Here is a 21,605-nt window from a genome sequence, read left to right on the forward strand (position 1 = left end):
TTGCACTATTGCAGCTAATCTATTGGCAATAAAATGCCTCCATAGCTTTCCTTCTCCTTTAAGAGTCAACCATCTGAGGTCACAGCTGTGAAGAGGTTCAAACGGCTCCTTTTGTAAAACAGATAAAACTAATGTCAGATCCCAAGGAGGCGCGGGGTTCCTAAATGGAGGCCGGGCCCTCAATGCCCCTTGGAAAAACTGCTGAATATCCGGATGATCCGCCCACTTCACTTGGAATAGAACAGAAAGGGCAGAGATGTGAGCCTTAAGAGTGCTAGGTGCCAAACCCTTTGCAAAACCTGCAGCCAGGAAGTCAGTAATAATCTGTGACGTGCTACTTTCCCATGATTGTTGATGGCTGGAGCACCAGGCAATGAACGTCCTCCACACTTTGTAGTAAGCTTTGGCTGTATTCTTTTTACGAGCTTGCAGCAGAATATCTATAGCCGCCGGGGAAAACCCCCGTTTGGACCACAACTTGGTTTCAAGTGCCAGGCCGTCAAACGCAACAGAGGTAGATTGGGGTGACGTGCTGGTCCCTGCAGGAGAAGGTCGGACCGCATGGGCAGTCTCCAGGGTCTGGAAATGGACATGCTGATCAGATCTGAGTACCACAGTATGTTGGCCCAGTCCGGAGCAATGAGGATAGTGGTCGACCCTTCCTGCTTGATTTTGGCAATGATTCTGGGTAGAATCGGAAGCGGTGGGAAAGCATATACCTTGTGAAAGTTCCAGGGAATCACTAACGCGTCTGTGAACGCTGCTCCGGGATCTTTGGTTCTGGAGCAATAACATGGAACTTTGAAATTGTGTCGGGATGCCAGAATGTCGATGTCTGGTACCCCCACTTGTTGGTGATTTGGGAGAACACCTCGGGATGTAAACTCCATTCCCCCTGGTCTAGTGTTTGTCTGCTGAGGAAGTCGGCTTCCCAATTGAGGACTCCTGGGATAAACACCGCTGAGATGGCCGGAACATGGAGTTCGGCCCAGGTCAGGATCTTGGCAGCCTCCAGCATCGCCTGTTTGCTGCGAGTTCCCCCTTGCTTGTTGATGTAGGCTACTGCCGTGGCATTGTCTGACTTAATCCTGACCGGGTGCGCCCGGAGGAGGCTGGTCCAGCCCTGAAGAGCCAACACAATTGCTCGAAGTTCCAGTACATTGATTTGTAGATGGGATTCTTGGGGGTCCCAGCGACCTTGCAGAGTGTGTTCGCGGTAAACAGCTCCCCAGCCGAACAGGCTGGCATCGGTCGTCACCACTTCCCACTTGACTGGAGCCCAACTTTTTCCCGATTGTAGGTGCAAGCGGTTGGTCCACCAAGAAAGGCTGCTCCTGGTGTGAGGAGAGATGGGAATGGGTTGCTGAAGATCCTGATGATCTTTGTTCCAGCATTGTAAAAAATTGCGTTGTAGAGGACGCAGATGAAATCTTGCAAACGGAACTGCTTCGAGAGCAGATACCATGAACCCTAAGAGCTGAAGGCAATCGCCGGCCGTCACAGTGGTTTGCTGTAGAAGTTTGGTGGTATTGTTGACAAGATTGTTGATCTTGTCCTCGGGAAGCTGTACTATCTGGTGTTGGGAGTTGAATTGTAGGCCCAAAAAAATTATGCTCTGGGAAGGAAGGAGGGAGCTTTTGCGGTGATTTATTAGCCAACCGTGTTGTGACAGGGTTTGCAGAGTGATCTCTGTGTCCCTGACAGATTGCTCCTGAGACGTAGCTTTGAGCAGGAGATCGTCCAGATATGGTAACACATGAATCCCCATTGTTCTCAAGTGAGCGATCAACGGTGCAAGCACCTTGGTAAACACTCTTGGAGCTGTACAAAGTCCGAATGGGAGAGCCACAAACTGGAAGTGTTGGTCGTTGACTGCAAAACGGAGAAAGGGTTGAGAACTGGGGTGGATGGGAACATGGAGGTACGCATCCTGGAGGTCGATCGACGTCAGGAAACAGCCGGGTTCCATGAAGGCTATGGCCGACCTGATCGACTCCATTTTGAATTTGTGGTTGTGAATGAATTGATTTAACCTCTTGAGGTTCAGTACTGGTCGGAAGGATCCCTCTTTTTTTGAAACCAGGAAGAGATTGGAATAGAATCCCTTGAATTTTTGAAGGTGTGGCACAGGGACAATAACTTGAGATTGTTGTAGGTCCAGGACGGCTTGTTGTAAGGCTTGTCGTTTGTGTGGAGGTACTACGGATGGAACAAATTTTCTTGGGGGCAATTTGGTAAAATGAATTCTGTAGCCATTCTGGATAATTTGCAGAACCCAATTGTCTAGGACGTGAGTTTCCCAGCATGACAGGAAGTTTGACAATCGACCTCCTACTTTGGATGCTGGGTCGAGGTGGGGGCAGTCAAGTAGAGGTGGGTTTAGTGGTGGTAGGCTTCCGGTGCCTACCCGGTTGTTGCCACTGCGTCTTGTTACGTCTTGCACCTTGGTCTGAGCCGGTGTTACGAAAGTTAGGCGAGCGAAAGGAACGAAAATTGCGGTTAGGAGTGGACCATGTCCGCCTATTGGTGGATCTGTTGGGTTGATCCATGCGCCCTCTTTTTCCTGGTGGAAGGAAAGTACTCTTCCCACCGGTGACTTCCGTAATGATTTGCTTGAGGTCAGGGCCGAACAAGGACTCACCAGTATAGCACAGTTTCAATAGCTTATTCTTAGAGGCGGTATCCCCTGACCAGTGACGAAGCCAGAGAGCTCGTCTGGCCATCACCGAATTTGCGGAAGACCGTGCTGCTAGTCGAATAATTTCTAACGCTGCATCGGCTAAAAAGGAAAGGGCCGTGTTCAGTCTACTCATGTCCCCTGTTAACTCCTGGGCTGAAGTAGGAGGGTTCTGGGCAATTTCTTGCGCCCAGTGTCTAGCTGTGCGAGCAAGGCCTGCAGCCGCTGTGGCTGGTCTGAGGATTGCTGCCGATTGAGAATATGCTCGTTTGAGGGAAGACTCTAATTTTCTATCCATGGGGTCTTTAAATGCGGACTCTTCAGTTGGTAATGTAGTTTGTTTGGAGAGTCTAGAAATGGCCGAATCTACCCTAGGAGGCTTATCCCATACTTTGCGCTGTTCCTCAGGAACAGGGTAGGTGTCATAAAAACGTTTTGACAAGGTAAAACGGCGGTCAGGTTGTGACCATTCTGTATCAATAGTTTTAGTGATGGACGTAAAAATAGGAAATGCACGGGCTTTCTTTTGATGGACCCCCAGCACCTTATCTGCTTTTGAGACTGTCACAGTTTCATCTTTTATTTCTAAAGTAGCCATCATCTCCCTCAGGAGTTTCTTTGAAATATCAGGTTTAGCAAAAGTAGGCTGTTCAGTGTCTGAATCACTCTGTGAGTCTGAGCTCAACTCCCCTGACTCTGGTGCAACTGAGTCCAAACAGGACATGGCATCTATGCGGGAGGAAGGACCTGCCTCAGAATCTGAAGCATCAGGTGTGGAGTCCAGCGCCTTGCGCTTAGTGTGTTGGAAAGAGGGTGGCTGAAGAGCAGTCTTTACCCATTCTAAGAAGTCCCCTAGTTGTGGAGGAACTTGTGGTGCTGCGCTGCCTGTGGTTGGTGTATGAGGCAAAGAATTATCATTACTGTGCTCCAACAAGGGTGAATTGTTATTTGTGAGCTGCTGAGGAGACAGGATGGGCGGCTCCATGGGGCTGCAGTCAGTACAATATATGGATTCTGACTTACGAAGTGTATGCTTACATTTCTTGCACTTGGCCCCTTTAACAGGCTTTTTAGCTGGTCTCTTAACAGATTTAGCAGTCTGTATATCCTCCCTGAGTTCTTTCAAAGAATCTGACCTCTCCATATTATAGAAATATGATGCCTTTACCAGACTCCGTGTGCTGTTGAAGCTGGTGGCTGCTGCTGAGACACTGCCAGATGCTGCTCCTAGCGTGCGCAGCTTAACTGTGTAGCTGGAAACACGCCAAAATAGGTAGAGGATACTGCGCGCCCTGCAGCTATGCGCTCGTGGTAAAACAAAATGGCGGCGATGACGTCATCGCGCCGCGCCATATATGGATAGGCGCATGTGCGCGACCTAGGCGCGCCAACCAAAGGCGCACTATGATCGCGTCATCAGCGAATGGCGCGCTCACCACGCCAGGGAATCCCAGAATGGCCTGGGTCGCTGTGGAGGGCGCGCCCTTAGGGAAAAAAGACACCATGCGATCTGCCAAGTGAGACATGAGCAGGGCTGATAGCCACAACTCATACCTGGCCAGGGCGCTGAGTGAAGCAGCACCACTCCACTTGCTGGAATGACAGCAAGGAGGGATAGGCAAACGAAGGAGGCGACAATCAGAGAATGTGGTCTCCTGATTTTACTTGCTGCAAACTGCCAGCAAAGATAGATAGGCATACCAGTGAGGAATAGCCAAACAAACCCGATGGCTTGTGGCCCTCTGATTCCACTTGCTGCAATATGCTAACAAGGAGGGAACAGGTATAGAGTTGATATATTGCCTGAATATATCCTTAGGATGTGTGGTCAATATTCCACTTGCTGCAATATGCCAGCAAGGAGGGAATAGACAAATGTTGGGAGACAGCACTGCATGCCTCCATCTGTAAAAGAAATAAAAATAAAAAAAAGTAGTAGTGAGATTTCTATCCTTCACCTCCAAGGCAGGACAAAAGAACTGAGGAACAGAGGTGGAGCCAGCCTATATATCCTGAGGGAGGGGCCAAGAGACCAATTCTTCTGTCCTGCCTCCAGAGGTGAACCTGGACATAACCCATACGTCTGCACTGACAGGAGGGCCGACTAGAGAAAAAACCATTGGTGGCCATACCTACTGAAAAGAACAGTTTGGTCACCAAAGAACATTTGGGTTCAGTGGAATTTACCTTTAAATTTTGGCAAGTGGTCTTCTTCATTCTTTTCTGTCATGGCTTCTTCATTATTATCCAGAGTGGCTTTTCATTCTTTTCCATCGCAGCTTCTTCATTCTTTTCCGGAGCAGTCTTCCTCGTTCTTTTCCACTGCTTCTTTTGCAGCACGGCCAGGCCCCCCAATAAAACCCAAAATCCCCTAGGCCCAGGACGACAGTCATCCCTTGTATCTACACGTGTGAAACTAAAACTGAGGAAAACTGAACAGAAAATTAGAACACTGAGGCTTCATTGTTGGAAAATGAAAGGACTCTATTCTTGAGACAACCCCATATCAAATTAATGGCATCAATATAAGTTGGCACAGAGTAGTAACTGCAAATACCAATACCAATATCAGCATGGAATGTGATAAAAACAGGAATAAGCGAATCAAGGTGCAAATCACAATAGAAAATGGAAGACTACTTAAATCTGACTAAGATTTACACTGAATAATGCCTGGCAGTCTACAATCTTGCTGTACAGGCAGAAGAGGCAGCTAGTAAGGGAGAACAAGGGAATGTACACAAAATAAACTTATTTATGGAAAGAAGCAACGCATATCAGCTGCCCCTGTAAAAAGTAAGAGGGAAGTCAATTTGCAGCTGGAAAAATACATTGGATGGAACACTTGAATAAAACCTTAAACAGCCCTCTGTACAGAATATCAAAGGGTAAAAATGTAAAACATTAAATAATAATTCTGCACCAGACAAAAGAAAGCCACTCTGCATGAATAAATGTTCAGAGCATATGTGCCTATCTGCCTATTGCCAAACAATTTTAAAGGAATTATTTATGTACTGTTAGGTATCAAATTTAAAATATTTTTTAGCATTGTAGGAAAATATTCCACTTTTATAAAATAGACCTGTCCAAATAGCAGCCCACAACCCTCCCCTTATGTGGCTCCCCACACATAAAAGTCTGGCATGCGCAAGCTTTAAAAGGTATCAGTACCTAGATTTACTTGCCTTAGTACAATCACATACCCATAAATTGACATGCAACAATTCTGAAGAGAACACAAAGATCAGCCTAACACAATTATTCTCTAGGTCCAAAATGCTTTCACATTGCTTTAGGTTATATTATGTTAGGGTTTGAATGTAATTTGCAGTTTGGTCACTAGATGGCAAAAACTTCTAAGGTTGTTGGATAAGACTCTCCTAGCAAGTTTCAAGCGAGTGGAAATCAGGCGAAAATATGCACTCATCTCTAACTACTATCATAATCCAAACTAGTTCATGGTGGAATCTATATATGAGGCTTGACCGGCCTTATGTTTCCATGCATACTGTATTTCTCTGTTTCTTCATCCTAACTGCTTAGTGCTATTTCTGTAAATTGCACAAAAATGTGAGGAACTAAAGCCTTTTTTTAACACAATCACTTCATTTCAGGGGTTTAAAAGTAGTTGGACAAATTAAAAAACTGAAAATAAAATGTTCATTTCTAATACTTGGTTGAAACCCCTTTGCTGGCAATGACAGCCTGAAGTCTTGAACTCATGGACATCACCAGATTCTGGGTTTCCTCCTTTTTAATGCTCTGCCAGGACTTTAGTGCAGCGGCTTTCAGTTGCTGTTTGTTTGTGGGCCTTTCTGTCAGAAGTTTAATCTTCAACAAGTGAAATGCAGCTTAATTGGGTTCAGATCAGGTGACTGACCTGGTCATTAAAGAATATTCCACTTCTTTGCTTTTAAAAACTCCTGGGTTGCTTTGGCTGTATGTTTTTGGTCATTATGAAACGCCTCCCAATCAATTTGATGGCATTTAGCTGGATTTTACCAGACAGTGGGGGTCATTTATCAATACTGGGCAAATATGTCCATGGGCAGTAACCCATGGCAACCAATCAAATTGCTGCATTCAATGTTCTACTTGTAGGTGGCTTTAAAAAACTAATCTTTAAAATTGGTTAAGGTTTTAGGCGGTGAATATTCTTAATTAGAACCATTTTCATGGTCGAGGTGTGATAAATCGCACCTCCAAATGTACATTCGAATTGGGGGATTAATTGACATTAAAATAAATCTAATTTACTATTTGACCCTTAATAAATCTGCCCCTAAATGATGGATTTTTCTTTCCCTTTCTGACAGACTTCACTGGATTTCAGCTATACTGTATAAAATAGCTGCAGAATACCAGATATAATGAAGATAGTCTCACATAAATTATTCAAAAGTAAGCCATTTTGTCTTGTGGTAAGAATATTTTCTGGGCTATGGAGTGGAAGTTGAACTCCAGAAATTGAATGGTATGGCTCGGCTGAAGAGCACTCTTGCTGCAATTTATGAGCCAGCCGTGTTGAGTCAGTACCTGAAGACACATACTTCCAAAATATGCACTTCACCGAGGGACACTCTCCTCCTCAGAATCTGAAGCCAGCCCTTCCACTTCCTCTGAATCCGGGGCTAGCGACCAAGGAGCTTCACGCTTTTGTTTCTCATTCTGTATGTGTAGTACTCTCGTCTGCTGTGTTAGACTGTTTATGATTCACTGTAAATATTCTCCAAACTGATAGGACTTGGGCTGAGGGTTGGTTTCAGAGCATGGGTACTTTGTGGTAGTGGTGAAGGAAGAGTTGGTCCAGGAGGCGTGTTGAGAACTGAGCCCTCAGAAGCTTGGGTAATAATGGGTTGTGGAGATAACACGTGCATCTGTCTTATAAAAATTAGGCTTACAATCAGAGCAATAGTTTCTTTGACTCTTTTGTGGCTTGGATCTCTGCTCAGTAAGAGAATCAGCTTCTCCATTATTTATGGGATTCAGCTGGAGCAGTCACACGCTAGTAAGGTAGTTTATCAGGTGCAGTTTGCAGAGTGAGCTGGAGGTGCTGCTATGTTCACCTGCTGATTTGGCTGGAATGGCATCCTTCGGAACTCTCCGCTAACCTTGTATTGCTACAGGCCTTTCAGTTATCCTTGCATTAAAGATGCCTATATACAGCTCTGCATGCCCCATATGTCATGTGTGCCTTAAGTTACTAACTAAACTCATTAAAGAGAAAATATGGAGAATTGCAAACCAGCGTTAACCTCCAAGGCAGGACAAAAGATCTGAGACGATGTGGAACCAGACCAATATATGCAAGGGGAACTTTGCGGCTCAGAACTAACATAGTATACAGTGCTTGTCATTGTGCCGTTGTCTGTGCTACCTGGGAGAGCCCCATTGGTAAATAAATACCGCATCTATTTTTTTTACCAAGCCATAAACCAGACATGCCAGGACAACTGCTCAAGCAAATAGACAAACATATTTGAAGCCATATGTGTCAATATATAAGTAAAATGAATATCTGGCATTTTGACCCTAGACATGCCAATATAATTACAAAATAATAAACATATTAACCCGACAGGCATGTATACTTCCTACTGATAAGGGATAATTAGCATATTAATCCTCACTGTGCTAGTATAATCTATGTAGGAATGGCCAATGAGTACTTTAATACAAAACTGTATATTATCTTAAAGGAAAGTGTAGTCTCACAACATCGTACCATAGGAAACAAAATGGGTTTAAAGTTCTGACATTATGAAGGAAAACATCCACTGTTTAACGTAAACACTGGGCTATGTTCATTCAACTTACCCCCCTTTCTTTATAAAGAGGGAAACTTTTTCAGCTCTTCAGATGTACCTTTGAGCAAACCACTCCTTTAAAGGGGAACTTAAAATTAGCTTCACCAAACTGGAAAAAACACAAATTAAAGATTCTGTATGGTTTCTGAAATAAGTTTATCTTCAACATTCCTCTCGGCCTCTGTTTCTCCTCATCCAGTCTTCATTCAGGAGTTGTGTCAGATGAATGATCAAATATATATATCTTAATAGTGGGGCTCCTTTTGCCTAGAAGATGCATTAGAGCTCACTATTGAAATGGGAATTGGTTATTTGAGTGAGCTCTAATACATCTGATAGGAAAGGGAGCGCCCCCCCCTTAAGGAATATTGTATGTTTCATCAGACACCCCATTGCTGCATGAAGACAGAATGAAGAGAAAGATCCTGAGAGAGAAAGTGTATATAAACTTAAAAATTCTGCATTATTTCTGAAATTAATTGGTTGTATTTAGAAAGTTTCTTAATTCAGTATAAGGAAGTTTATATTATTTTTGCAATAGTTCCCCTTTAGGCAGCAGCCACTTTTAAGAAACTAATCACGGGTTTCTTAGTGGAGTGGTACTTGGCTTTATCAGCTTGTTTTATAATTGAAACTAGCAACAAGAAGCTTCATTTTCTTGAGTGCCAGAAAATCAGAATACCAGCAAAGCTAAATGTGGTAATAAATGGTCAAACGCAGGTCGTTGCTGCAAAAGTGGAGATGCTTTTAATTTGAACTCAACATGTTTCAAGCAAGACCTCTTTCACAAGTGTGCTTGAGAGAAAGCTCTTGCTTGAAACTGTTCAAAATAAAAGCACAAACTTTTGCAGCAACGACCTGCATTTGACCATTTACTACCACATTTAGCTTTGCAGATTACTGGCTTCATTGGACGGGAGCAGTGGTTAATAGGTCAAGGAATCAAATCCACACTACTGATTAAAAACAAAAAACCCAGAAAACTCCATTGCAAAAGGGTGGGAATTGTGCACTGCTATGCCAATTATCTACTTCACAAGAACCAAATGTGAAAGTTTTTGGTTTGTAAATATACCAGTTCAATTCACACTTCTGTTTGTGAGGCTTAAGCACAAAAAAGACTGCAATTTACATGGGTTTAGTAACCACTGCTTCATATATTCTTAAGTATGAAAGCACTTCTTGCATGATTATGTGCTTGCTGCATAGATTATTTTGGTAATTAAGGCTGCAAAAGAAGCCTTTACCAAGATTAAAAAAAAAAAAATTAAGCCTTTAACCAATTATGGTATACAATTCTAAAACAGAACATCCAATAAGGCTTCACAGGTGTTTTAGTAACTATATTCCAGTTGATTTTCCACTGCTTCACTACCTAAAATGGTTTAATGTTTTTCCTATACATTAGCCAGAGTTAAAAAGGTGGCCACTGCAATGATGTGAGTGAGCGCCAGAGCTGCAGCAGAACAAGTAAGCCAACAACTGCAGACAATCTGGAAACAGTTATACTAAAAACAGGTAACCAGATGAGGTTCTTTAATTTGAACAAGACAAGCTGCTGAAGCACAAACCATTAACATTCTGCACTTTTGAGCAAAATACTAGAGGAATTAAGAAAAAAAAAAAATCAATCTTTTGTACAGTGGGTAAAACATAAGAATTTGCCAAGTCCCAGCAGGGTTTCTGCTCACACTTTAAAAAAAAAAAAAAAAAAAGTCTGTATAAGGACAGTCAAGCAGTCCCATCTTCCATGAAATGACTTGGAATCCAGGTGATAACAGGAAAAATGTATTTCCACATTGGAATGTCCACACAGGAGGCTCTGTCAAGGCTAGATTTGTTTGGGGAAGGGAATCCTGCCCCCAGAGTCCTTTCAGGGAGATGGCTTGAGATTTAAAGGGGAGATGAAAACTGCTCAGTCATCAAACCTTATCTTCTTTCCCTGACCCTGGTTTCCACCTCCGAATCCTCCACCTCCTCTTCCTAGATTAAAGAGTATTACATATGTAACAAGTCAGTCAGTAGAGGTTAAAACAAAAGCATATGCATTAAGAAAGTTGTCAGGGCAAACAACATGTATACATCTTAAAGGCTATAGCAGCATTAAGGATCTAGTGATCATGCCAGTTTAACCATTTGTGGCTTAATTTTAGAGTTCCCATATTGCAAAGGAAAGAGTTTACTTTGCTGTGACGAGGCTACATTGGACAGGATCACTCTGCAAGAAGCACTAGAACACAGACAGATTAGCCATCTGATGTATAGCAGTGTAGACCTAGCCTCATGTCCTACACAGTCTGAGGGAGTGGTTACAGGGCATTTTGCAAGTGTAATGTAGGGAAATCTTTCCCTGAAATTGCAGATTACATAAACTCAGTCAGTGCTCATAAATACAAAAAGCACAAGGGTGACCGACAAACTGGGTAAATGATATGAAAAGCACACAATTCCCTGGTTTCCCTTTACTGCTGGCACCTGAGCACATTTTAAGAATATGAAAATTACTAATGCCAATATTTCAGATGGTGAATTTCCCTAGCAGCTGTATTTACAAATAAAAGTTTCAGCTTGCACATTATTTCCATGGCAAGAAGTCTTTTAATCAGCCTAAAAAGCTGGATAACTTACCTCCAAATCCTCCTCTTCCACGTCCACCTCCACCTCCTCTGCCACCAAAACCTCCACGGCCACCTCCTCTGCCACCAAAACCTCCACGGCCACCTCCTCTGCCACCAAAACCTCCACGTCCGCCACCAAAGCCTCCGCGTCCTCCACGTTGGGAATCTCCTTTAGGTTTTGCGAAGTCAAGAGTAACTTTATTACCATCAATTTCCCCATCCTCCATGGCCTCTCTGGCAGCTTTAGCATCTTCAGCAGAAGAGAAATCTACAAATCCAAACCTAAAAACAAAGCAAAAAATGTACTAAATCAGCAAGACATTTTGTGCCATGGTATTTAGAGGCAGGCAATTGATTAAGTCACAAAAGTGCATTAATAATAATGCAAATACAACTTCTGCCATAAACTGCTGGCAGGACAGAGCACAATGAACATTTAATGTATTTATACTTTCCACAGAATATTCTAATTAACTTACCCCTTGGATGCTCCAGTATCTCGGTCTGTTACTATCCTGGCATTAATGGAGCCATCAAATGCTTCCTTTAAAGTTTCTTCAGTGGTGTCTTCAGAAAGTCCTCTGACAAAGAGTGTTTTTGATTGTACTGAACCTAGAAAATGTTGACAGGGCAGATTAATTTGGTTTCAGCTTTCACATATTGCACAGATCAAGTGTGCAATAAAACACTAGTGCTTTCCTTGGCTACAAATTAGATCTTGGCCACAGCTTCTAAAACTTTAACGTAAGCAAGCATGTATTGAAGCATTTTTAGTTCAGTGTTTGAGGTTGATGGCAGACAATATTTGTTGCTTGTACAGATGCTGGATCAGTACTTGACTATCTAGAGAAATGATTTTCATCATAAAAATTCTCAGATAAAAGCTCATCACTTCCAGCACCTTATCCTCCTACCAGAACAGAAGCTTCAAACTAAATTTTTTAGCATGCAGAATTCTGAATACATGGCTAGGTACAAGATGCTTTCTGTTTCCTTCTGGAATAAAAGTCACATCTCCAAAGAAAAATGATCAATTCAAAAGCTTAAGTATCAAGTTTGATCTTTTAACCTACCTCCCCTTCCACCACCTTGAGGTCCACCTCCTTGGCTAAACTCCAGCCGTATCGACCTTCCCTCGACTTCTGTGTTGTTACAAGAATCCATTGCCTCTTTTGCATCTTCCATAGAGGAAAACTCAACAAAGGCAAAGCTGTGAAGCCATAGAATAAAATATAATTAACTGTTTTTTTCTGTCCGTCTTTAAAAGGGAAAATACCATGGGGGGGGTATTTTTTGGCTTTTATTAAAGACAAATGGTGTTAGAAATTCTGAAACTCAAACATGTAAAAGTCAATGGCAGATGTCCAGTTAACTATAAGATTTTCCAAGCAGCAATGGGTTTATGGAAATAAAAAAAAAAAATTAGTTTTAGTCGGAGTAGTTTTCAGAAAATGAAAACATGTCTTTTTGATTAAGCAACTCCCTAGCTGTATCAATAAGTTAATAGCATCAAAAGCTAGATAGATACACAATTATTGCATCACACCCATTACTGCATGTAAAATATATAGCAGAGTTTACATTTCAGGGGATCCGCACAATGGTGTAAAATCAAGAAGTGCAATATATGATAGGACAATACAACAGTAAAATGATGGGGAAATTTAGGGTATGTAAATTTGAGGTTTCACTGTAAATGGCTAGCCAATATGGAGAGTAATTAGCCAAAATAAACCTTAGGATTAAGTCTAAAGTATCATTATTCATATACTTATATCTTGGGCAAAATCAAAGAGGCACAAACATATTTCCATTACTCACCCTTTAGCCCGTCCCTGGTTCTGTGGTATCCGAATAGATGTTGCTTTTTCAAAGACTTCTCGCAAACTATCTTCTGTAGCACTATATGACAAGTTGTTTACAACAAGAACCTTAGAATCACCTATGGAGAGAAAAAAAAATTACTGTTTTTTTGCTTGCATAATCACCATGACTTGCTAGGGGTATAGAAAAAAATCAGCAACAAGCAAACATGAAATCAGGGCAGTTTCATATATAGACGTTTTCTGGATCAGATCTAATTGCCCTTCATTGCAATCTGCATTTTTCATATTTTGCAAGATTGCAGAACACTGAAGGTAGGTCCATAGCGGTAGTATAAAACCACCTTGTACACTAACCATTAAACAAGCAGCTCTTGTAAACCAACCATTAAACAAAGCAGCTTTTGCCATCAAAATTTATATTTTTCTCATTAAAAACGGCACATGATCATCACTAAGTGAAGCCAGTCAGCCCCAGCACTAATTACATTCTATTATAGACTTGCATAAAATCACATGCTGAAATACATACCTGCAGGCCCTCTTCTGCCTCCAGAATTCTGGCTCTTTTCACCAGTGAAGTCAACAAAGAGAGAGCGTCCTTCGATCTCTGCTCCTTGCTTTTCTTCAAGAGCTTTGTTTGCCTCAGCTTCAGTGCTAAACTCAACATATGCAATCCTGCAAGAGATCAGTGTTCACATCAAGCAAGGAAACATATTCAGGACTTAAGGCTGCAACACATCCTCCACAAAGGCTTTGCCAAACCTAAAGCAAACAACTTAACTGCAATCAAAAAAAAAAAAAAAAGGCATTCATGCTTGCTTTGGCTAAACTGCAGTCCATCTTTCCTTTAAGGATTAGGCTGAATCCAAATCCTCCAAAACTAGGTGTGATGCAGTTTACTTTTTTATAAAATGGAAGTTTTCACTTTATATATGGATAGTTGAAATTGATTAATTTTACCCTTTATTTGATCCATCATTTCCAGTAGGAATTCGAATATCTTTAGCATTTTCAAATATCTCCTGCAGCTCTTCAGCACTTGTGCTATAGGGAATGTTCTTCACAAACAGAGTTCGAGAATCCCTCTCTGCAGAGGAAAAGTTTAAGATTGCATAAACCGCTAGTAATGCAGATTAAATAAATTAAAGGTAGTTTTAGACAAGCATGCTCCTTTAAAAGCAGTTTGCAGAATGCATTGCTACTGTTCAGTTTTTGTTTTTTAACTGTGAGCCGCACTCAAATGTAAAAACAAGTTGGAGAGCAACATAAACATACAAAAAATTCCCGTGGGAGTCAATTATGGACTGTGATTGAGTATTTGGTAACTCTAAGGACTTACAGCCATCAGGAGTCTGTTTAGCAGTACACAAGATTAATGAAACTACAGCCAATATAAATGAGACAACAGAACATACCTTTTTTATTTTCAGCATTTTTATTTTTGTCAAAAGCCACTGCCTTTTCAATCTTCACCTCTAAACCAAGTATCTTCTTCCCAGACAGTTTCAGAGCCTTCTCAACCTCTTCTTCAGAAGAGAAATCCACATAGCCGAACTTCCTGTGTTAAGAGGGTTTTTTTTTTTCAATTAAAAGGAAAGTCTTTTAAAGCTTTGAATATGCTATTTCTAATTCTGGAGATATCTAGGGACATTAATAAATGTGCGTAACGTCATAAATAAACAGAAGCCATGATTGTTCAAAAACCAATAATCTCAACTGAGGATTGTACAAATCTGGTCTTTACAAAAACAACAACTAGACAGCCTTTAACTGCTTAATTTAAAGATTCTAACACAGTAGCCTTGCAAAAACAAACATCTTTGCCATTTTGATGTAACAGATGCTTACTTGGTAAACTTTGCTAAATGCTAACTGGCCAAGTCCATCCCTCTACTACTTTTAATGCAGAATGCAAGAGCAACAGTTTAACCTATCTACATGTCCTGTCTCTTCCTCCTCGTGCAGCAGAAAATGAAGAAGTGCCATGCAGACTTCAAGCTGCCGACCAGGAAAGCCCTTCCCTAGTCTTTATTAAAGCATGAAGAACAAAAACAAAAAAACAAAAAAAAAAAAAAAAAAAACAGCTACTGGTGTAACTTACCCAGTGCTCTCAACCACTTTTACCTTTCTAAACATTCAGAACAGTTTAGCAAACTGTAAATTACATATTAGGACTGAATTTCCCAAGTCGTATTTTTAACGATACATGGCTTCCCCCAAAGCAGTAATAAAAAATTAAGATAATATGGCAGATCTTTAGACAATAGAGAGATGCCAAATATGCATTTCACAGCCAGTATAAATGTCTTTTAGAGAGATATGCAAATATACTAACTTTGTGCCTCCAATCCTTACATCCTGTATGGTTAGGTTCTTCTTTGAAAAGAACTCCCTCAGGGCATCTTTAAGCTCATCAAAATCCAATGTGGAGTTTAAGTTGCCAATAAATATGGAGAAACCTGAAGAAAAAAAAGTGTAATTACCCCCAAGGATAGATTAGATTGTCTTGTGTATGTATAATATATATCATACTCAGGCTACAGACACTTGGCAAAAAAAATAAATTGGCTTTGAAACAAATTTAACATACCTTCTGATGCAGTGTCAGTTTTAGTTTTTTTTGCCTCAGGAACATTATTTTTTGGCATTTCTTTTTTGCGTTTTGCAGGGCCTAAGAAAACAAAAAGCCATGTTTTATTGAAAGGTTAACTGGGTGTGGGGGGGGACTATATGGACTGTGAAACATTAAGAGAAAACCACCTTGCTGTTCATCGTCATCATCCTCCTCATCGTCTTCATCATCATCGTCATCATCATCGTCGTCATCGTCATCATCATCCTCCGCTTTGGCAGGGGCAGTTTTCTTCCCCTTTTGAGCTGATGCAACCTCCATTGGCTCCTCTTCATCCTCATCTGATTCTAGCAAGAAGGTGGATACAATTTCCTCAGATGACACAAGTCACTAAATTATATGGGAAGTATTGTCCCAAGAGCAAAACACAAATCTCAAAACTGTAAAGCATATCAGCAAGTTAAAGACATCAAGGTTTTCAGTATTAAGTCCCATATTGTTCATCACATATGCCAGAAAAATTACTTATGATAGAGCATAAGGTTTATCACAACAAAACAGAACCACCAACCTTCATCCTCAGATTCCTGTTTTTTTCCTGCAGGTTTCTTTGCTGGAGGTTTCTTGGCAACAGGCTTTTCTTCCTCAGACTCATCTAGAAGAAAAGTTGCTCGTTACACCATTAAGAATCATAATCCTTGCATTTCAACCAATATTTAAGTTGAGCAGGAAGTCCTACAATACCAATGATTTAGAATAGACTACCTTCTTCATCATCAGATTCCTGTTTTTTCCCTGTAGATTTCTTTGCTGGTGTAACCTTAACTGGAGGGTTCTTGGCAAGAGGCCTCTTGGCAACAGGCTTTTCCTCCTCAGATTCATCTAAAAGAAAGTAGTTTTTTTAGAACACCAAGCATTAAAGATCAGCAATCAGGTTTTATTGGATTCTGAAAATTTTAAAATTGGCTTCACTCTGCAAACAAGGGAATTTTGCATAGCATTCAGTGTAGTACATATGGGAACTTACAGAATGTTCAATTCAACTTTATGTTTCAATTGCTTAGCTTTCAAATTATCTGCCTTCCCCTACTGTTTCTAATTTAAAATGCAATCCCTTAGCAGCTATTTTTAATTTGATATCATGTTTCATTCAAGGACTTGAACTTGAGGAGAGACAATTTGTATTTGGTTTTCATTTGTAGTTTAGCTTTTTATTTAGCGGCTCTCCAGTTGCAGTTTCAGCTGGTTGCTAGGGTTCAAATTACCCTAGCAACCATGCCCAGATTTGAATGACAATATGGATTAATAGGGGAGGGTTGGAACAGAAAGATAATATAATGTAGCAACAACAATAAATTTGTAGCTTTACAGAGCATTTGTTTTTAGACGAGGTCAACGACGCCCTTTTGAAAACTAAAATGTCAGAAGAAAGCAAATAATCCATAAAAAAAAAAATAATGAAGATCAATTGAAAAGTTGCTTAGATTTGGTCATTCTATAACTTACTAAAAGTTAACATGAACCACCCCTTTAATAGCCATGAAAGTCTTTACCTTCATCCTCATCCTCATCATCTTCCTCAGACTCCTCTTTCTTTGCTACAGCTTTCTTAGCAATTGGTTTTTTAATAGGTTTCTGGTCTTCCTCATCTGCAATAAAATATGCCATTTAGTTGAAAATGTCCTAGCAGATAGTTATACACTTGCTCAACTTAACAGAATCATACCAGAGTCATCTTCCTCTTCTTCACTCTCTTGTTTCTTTGCCTGCTTCCCATTCTTGGCTCCTGGAGTGGCCCCCTTCTTTCCTGGTGTGACTGTAGCTTTAGCTGGAGTGGCTGCTTTTCCAGGCGTTGCTTTGGCTGGAGTGGCTGCTTTTTTGGCTGGCGTTTTCTTCACAGGTACTTCCATCTAAACAAACAAGTGGACCCAAAGCAAGGAAAAGGTGTCAGATAAAGGTTTGAAAAGCCCTTGTGATAAAAAAAAAAAAAAACCAAAAACCTTTTGCAAATGTATTTAAAATGTTCTGTTTAGAATTTACAGACCTGACTCACATCTGTGCTCTGAGCTCTCTGTAGGGGGATTTACCAAAAAAAAAAAAAAAACCCACCACACTGACCTGGCTTTATTTATGCCTCCATCTCCCGTTTCATTTGTACATCTTTGATGGGATTGGCTGGCAAGATTTAGCCAATAGGATTAGTGAAATGTAAATGAAGCAGGAGGGGAGGCATGCGCAGGAACCAGATCAGGGTCAGCTTCCTGAATGGGCAGGCTGGAGTGTCTGTGATACCTAGCCGAGAGGCAGCCGAGGGATGAGAGGCTTTTAGCAGCAGCAATCCACAGGTTATGTGGTCTGTAACAGGAAGCAGCATGGGAGTAACATCTGCCCATTTCTTGTATGTATGCCTTTCAGTTGAGAGCAAAAGTAAGCTAGACTGACTTCAGTATTTAATATGGCTGTGTTTCATAGGAGTACCTAATTGCACCCACAATTAGAAAAACACTTCAAAGTTTATTTGAAAGATTAAAATACAACTAGAGTAACCGCTATCAGAAATACATTAAGCAGGGAGATTACCTGTAAACTACCTTACAAGGACCAAACACAAATTTTTCCTGTTTGGTTAGGCATTTTTTCATTTTAGCCGGCGCAATCACACGCGGCAGTTCGTTTTCTGAAGTTGCCTTTCGAGGAAACTGCGGGCGACTTCGGAAAATGAATCACTGTGATTAGCGTCGGCGTTTTAATTGTAGCCAGCACAGATTCAGGAAGGCATTTGGGGAGATTGGTCGCCGCAAAAACGAGGCGATTAGTCGCCAGGCGACCAAATCTCCCCAAAACGCACTGTGTGGACATACCCTTAAAGTGCCCATACATTATAAGATAAGCTCAAATGACGAGGTCACAAAAAAACAAAACAAAACTTTCCCCCTGTATACACACCAAAGACATTAGTGTTAATCCAATTATGTGGCTCTAAGGTGAAACGGGAAAAGGGACTGTGGGGCAAGGACCACAAAGACATTACGATCCTCAATTTGGGAAACGTCAAACCTGTCCAATCGACACCTGCCTAATTATTGGCAAAACCCATAGGAGAGTCTCCATACATTAGCAGATAACTGCCAAATTATTATTTTTTTTTTAAATAGGACTAAAGGTTTTTCTGTTACAGTACAAAGTTATAGAAAACCCCGTTACTGGAACAGTAACTTAACATTTCTTATGCAAGAAATCAACTGTAGCCTGCACCAACAGTTCTAGCCTTCATAAAAGCTTATATTCAATGCTTTAACAAAAATACAGTTATAAAACAGCTTCTGGAAGTCTTTCCAATAAGGCAAAAGGGCGACATGAACGAAGTAAGATCCAAGGGGCAGCACTCCACATTTCGGACTAGCCAGACTTTTAAACTGGAAGCCTCACTAGGAAGACACCCAGAAGAGTTTTAACAGTGTGTTTTGATCAAAAATTAAATTTAATAGACTTTTTAAGATGGTATTGGGGCAGGGTAGTTTAAAAAAAAAAAAAAAAAGTTGAGGGTTACTGTTGCTTTAACATGGCTGTTCATATTTTGAAAACAAGCACCTTATATAAAGTAAACAGCCTGGACACCCATCATGAACAGTAGCGTTTTTTTAATTTTTAAATGATTTAAAAACATAGCAGCCCTTCAAGGAGGTTGCATGAGATGCCTATTTAGCGTTTAAACTTACAAAGTAATTAAGATAATATAGCGAAACCTTTGTGCTTTGTTTTGCTGTTCATTACTTTACAACCATTACATCTCTCTACAAAAGTACAAGACAATCATCACCTCCTCCTCACTGCTTTCATCTTCAGAGTCCTCCTCTTCATCACTGTCATCCATATCTTTTGGAGGTGGTGGCGCTGCCTTCTTGGGCTTAGCTTGTGTTTTTGCACCCTGGTAAGGAAGATAAAAATTGTAATAAAAAAAAACTCCACAGAGTATCCAGCACCAACAGGAACACAGGCACTATGTACAGCATTTGTATAAATGAAATCAAACTTATCAAGAAAAATATAAAGGGACACTGCACTAAAACCAATTCATTCACAACAATGGGTAAATTTTATCCCAGCCATTATATCTATTATAATACTTATTGACTGGTAGAGCTAAACAAGCATTCTACCACTTGCCAGATAAACTGGGATCAATGTCTGGATACAGCACCAGTGGCCACTCCCCCTGAAGAGCCGACAAATACATTGCTACTACTCCACGTGTAGAATAACCCGCACGTGCCTTTAGGGTCCTTGGGGAACTTTAGTTTAAGGCACACAAAAACGAATAACCAAAAAAAAACAATGGCAGAAGGTAAAGCGAATAACACTCAACTGAATTGCCTAATGTGCAGGAGAGCATTTGAACCTTTTAAAAGATGTAGCCTAATCCTACACGACCACGTGCATCTGCCATTGGGGGAACTGTCCACGTGCGTGCCCCGGAAGTAAGGCCACGTCTCACGCCTTTTCACTTAAACTAAAATGGCGCCGTCACGACGGCAAATAGAAAACTATAATGGACTACTACAGTTGACGGAATGGGAGAACTACTATAGTAAGCACATGGTCTATACAAAACAAGACACGGATACATACAATTACTTTAACCTGGCAATAACACCTACATAACCGCTTACCGACTGTCACGTGGTGTAATAACGTCAAGCAAAATCGCCAAAGCGCGCTTTAAATCTCGCAAATGCGCATGCGTTACTTTGCAACCCACCGCCTTTCTTGTCTTTGGTTCCATACTTACGGCTAACCCTGCTTACCGCGACAAGTACCCTATAAAACCTTACTCGAGTGCAAGGCTTCCGCGGAGATCATCGAAGATACAAAAAACGCACTCATGCCTGTCATTAATATCCGCGCATTTTAGGCGCGTTAATGACAATAGGCGGAATGATTTCAGGCACAGATTGATCAGATATTAAATCGCAACAAAAGCGAGCGCATTAAGAAAAATATCATTACCTTAGCTAGTTTCACCATGATGGCCGGTGTTGTATTTGTGAGATGTGAGAGATTGATTATTCACGTGTCTCTAGAATGGAACCAGACAACACAATGCTCCTGCAACAAGGAACCGACTGAACGCAAATCTTTGGCGAAGGAGCTAATAAAGACTTCTTATCACGTGCTACTGAGCAACCAATCCACACGTCTCTAAGAAAGAATGAGGTCCACCCCTTATCCAGCAGCCAATCGCAGTATATGCCAGGATCTGACCAACCGCGAGCTAAAAAATGAAGTTGGAACGCAAACTTCTGACTCTGCTATTCCTTCAGCGCGCGCGAAGCAATCTGGGACCAGATCGCGATCTCTGTAACCAATCGGCTTTCACTTGTGCGGTTTCGTAGCCATTTTGAGTGAGCTTACCATGTGCTTTGGTAAATTCTACCAAGATGGTGGGTGAAGCGTACACATCCCACGTGGTTAACACGGAGTGCGTGCCTCGCGACTTATTTAATTGGTTGCATGGTTTCTGTAGCAAAATGGGTCGTCTTGCTAGTCTTATATACGGGCACGTGGTTCTAATGCTGCTGAATAACTTTGTATGCCAGAGACTGAGCATAAGATACAGTGTATTTTACTAACTCATTTTGTAGCCGCTGCGGTATTTGCATTGGCTTATTACCTTGATTGTACTATCTTAAGTAATAGGTTAGATTTTGTTGACCACTTGTTTTATCGACCAATATGGAATGTATATTGACTGTGTGTGGGGTCGTTGGCTAAACGTCCAGAATCGGAGTCCTCTACTACCCTTCTCGCATAGAATGTAAACTCTACAGGTCAGGGTCCGCCTCCCTCCAGGATCTCTCGGCACATGCCACTTAAAAAGATAATAAAACATGTATATTTAATTTATTTGTATGTGTGAGAGTTTATTACCTCCATTTGTGCTTTAAATGTGTTCTGCACAGAGTTGTGTAAGAAATAGTGCTGTATAAATACCTGCCGAAATATCCAGTCTGCAGCAGTGCAGCTATTGAGTTTTAGGTGTGCAATGGATAGCCAGCAGTGCATTAGTGTCAATATAACTAGATATGCCCATAGGCATGACCT

The 21,605-nt window shown here is 41.1% G+C and overlaps 1 protein-coding gene and 2 non-coding genes across 4 annotated transcripts; all 3 read right to left on the bottom strand.

Annotated features, from left to right (window-relative positions):
• Positions 1 to 10,006: 10,006 nt before the first annotated feature.
• On the bottom strand, positions 10,007 to 20,695 carry ncl.S (nucleolin S homeolog). 2 transcript variants are annotated; one of them, NM_001088088.1, is given in 17 exon segments: positions 10,007 to 10,470; positions 11,116 to 11,387; positions 11,585 to 11,717; positions 12,179 to 12,315; positions 12,927 to 13,047; positions 13,461 to 13,606; positions 13,892 to 14,018; positions 14,347 to 14,489; positions 15,267 to 15,390; positions 15,522 to 15,602; positions 15,692 to 15,850; positions 16,075 to 16,158; positions 16,269 to 16,385; positions 17,057 to 17,152; positions 17,230 to 17,413; positions 19,324 to 19,431; positions 20,511 to 20,562. In NM_001088088.1, coding segments are annotated over 17 exon segments (2,118 nt in total). In that variant the 5' UTR covers positions 20,529 to 20,562; the 3' UTR covers positions 10,007 to 10,402.
• LOC121394374 lies at positions 11,929 to 12,002 on the bottom strand. The gene has a single exon (XR_005961696.1). It is a non-coding gene; the product is annotated as a small nucleolar RNA SNORD20 (small nucleolar RNA).
• LOC121394371 lies at positions 15,951 to 16,017 on the bottom strand. The gene has a single exon (XR_005961694.1). It is a non-coding gene; the product is annotated as a small nucleolar RNA SNORD82 (small nucleolar RNA).
• Positions 20,696 to 21,605: the final 910 nt, after the last annotated feature.

Source organism: Xenopus laevis, chromosome 5S, assembly GCF_017654675.1.
Source record: "Xenopus laevis strain J_2021 chromosome 5S, Xenopus_laevis_v10.1, whole genome shotgun sequence".
Taxonomy (NCBI): Eukaryota; Metazoa; Chordata; class Amphibia; order Anura; family Pipidae; genus Xenopus; species Xenopus laevis.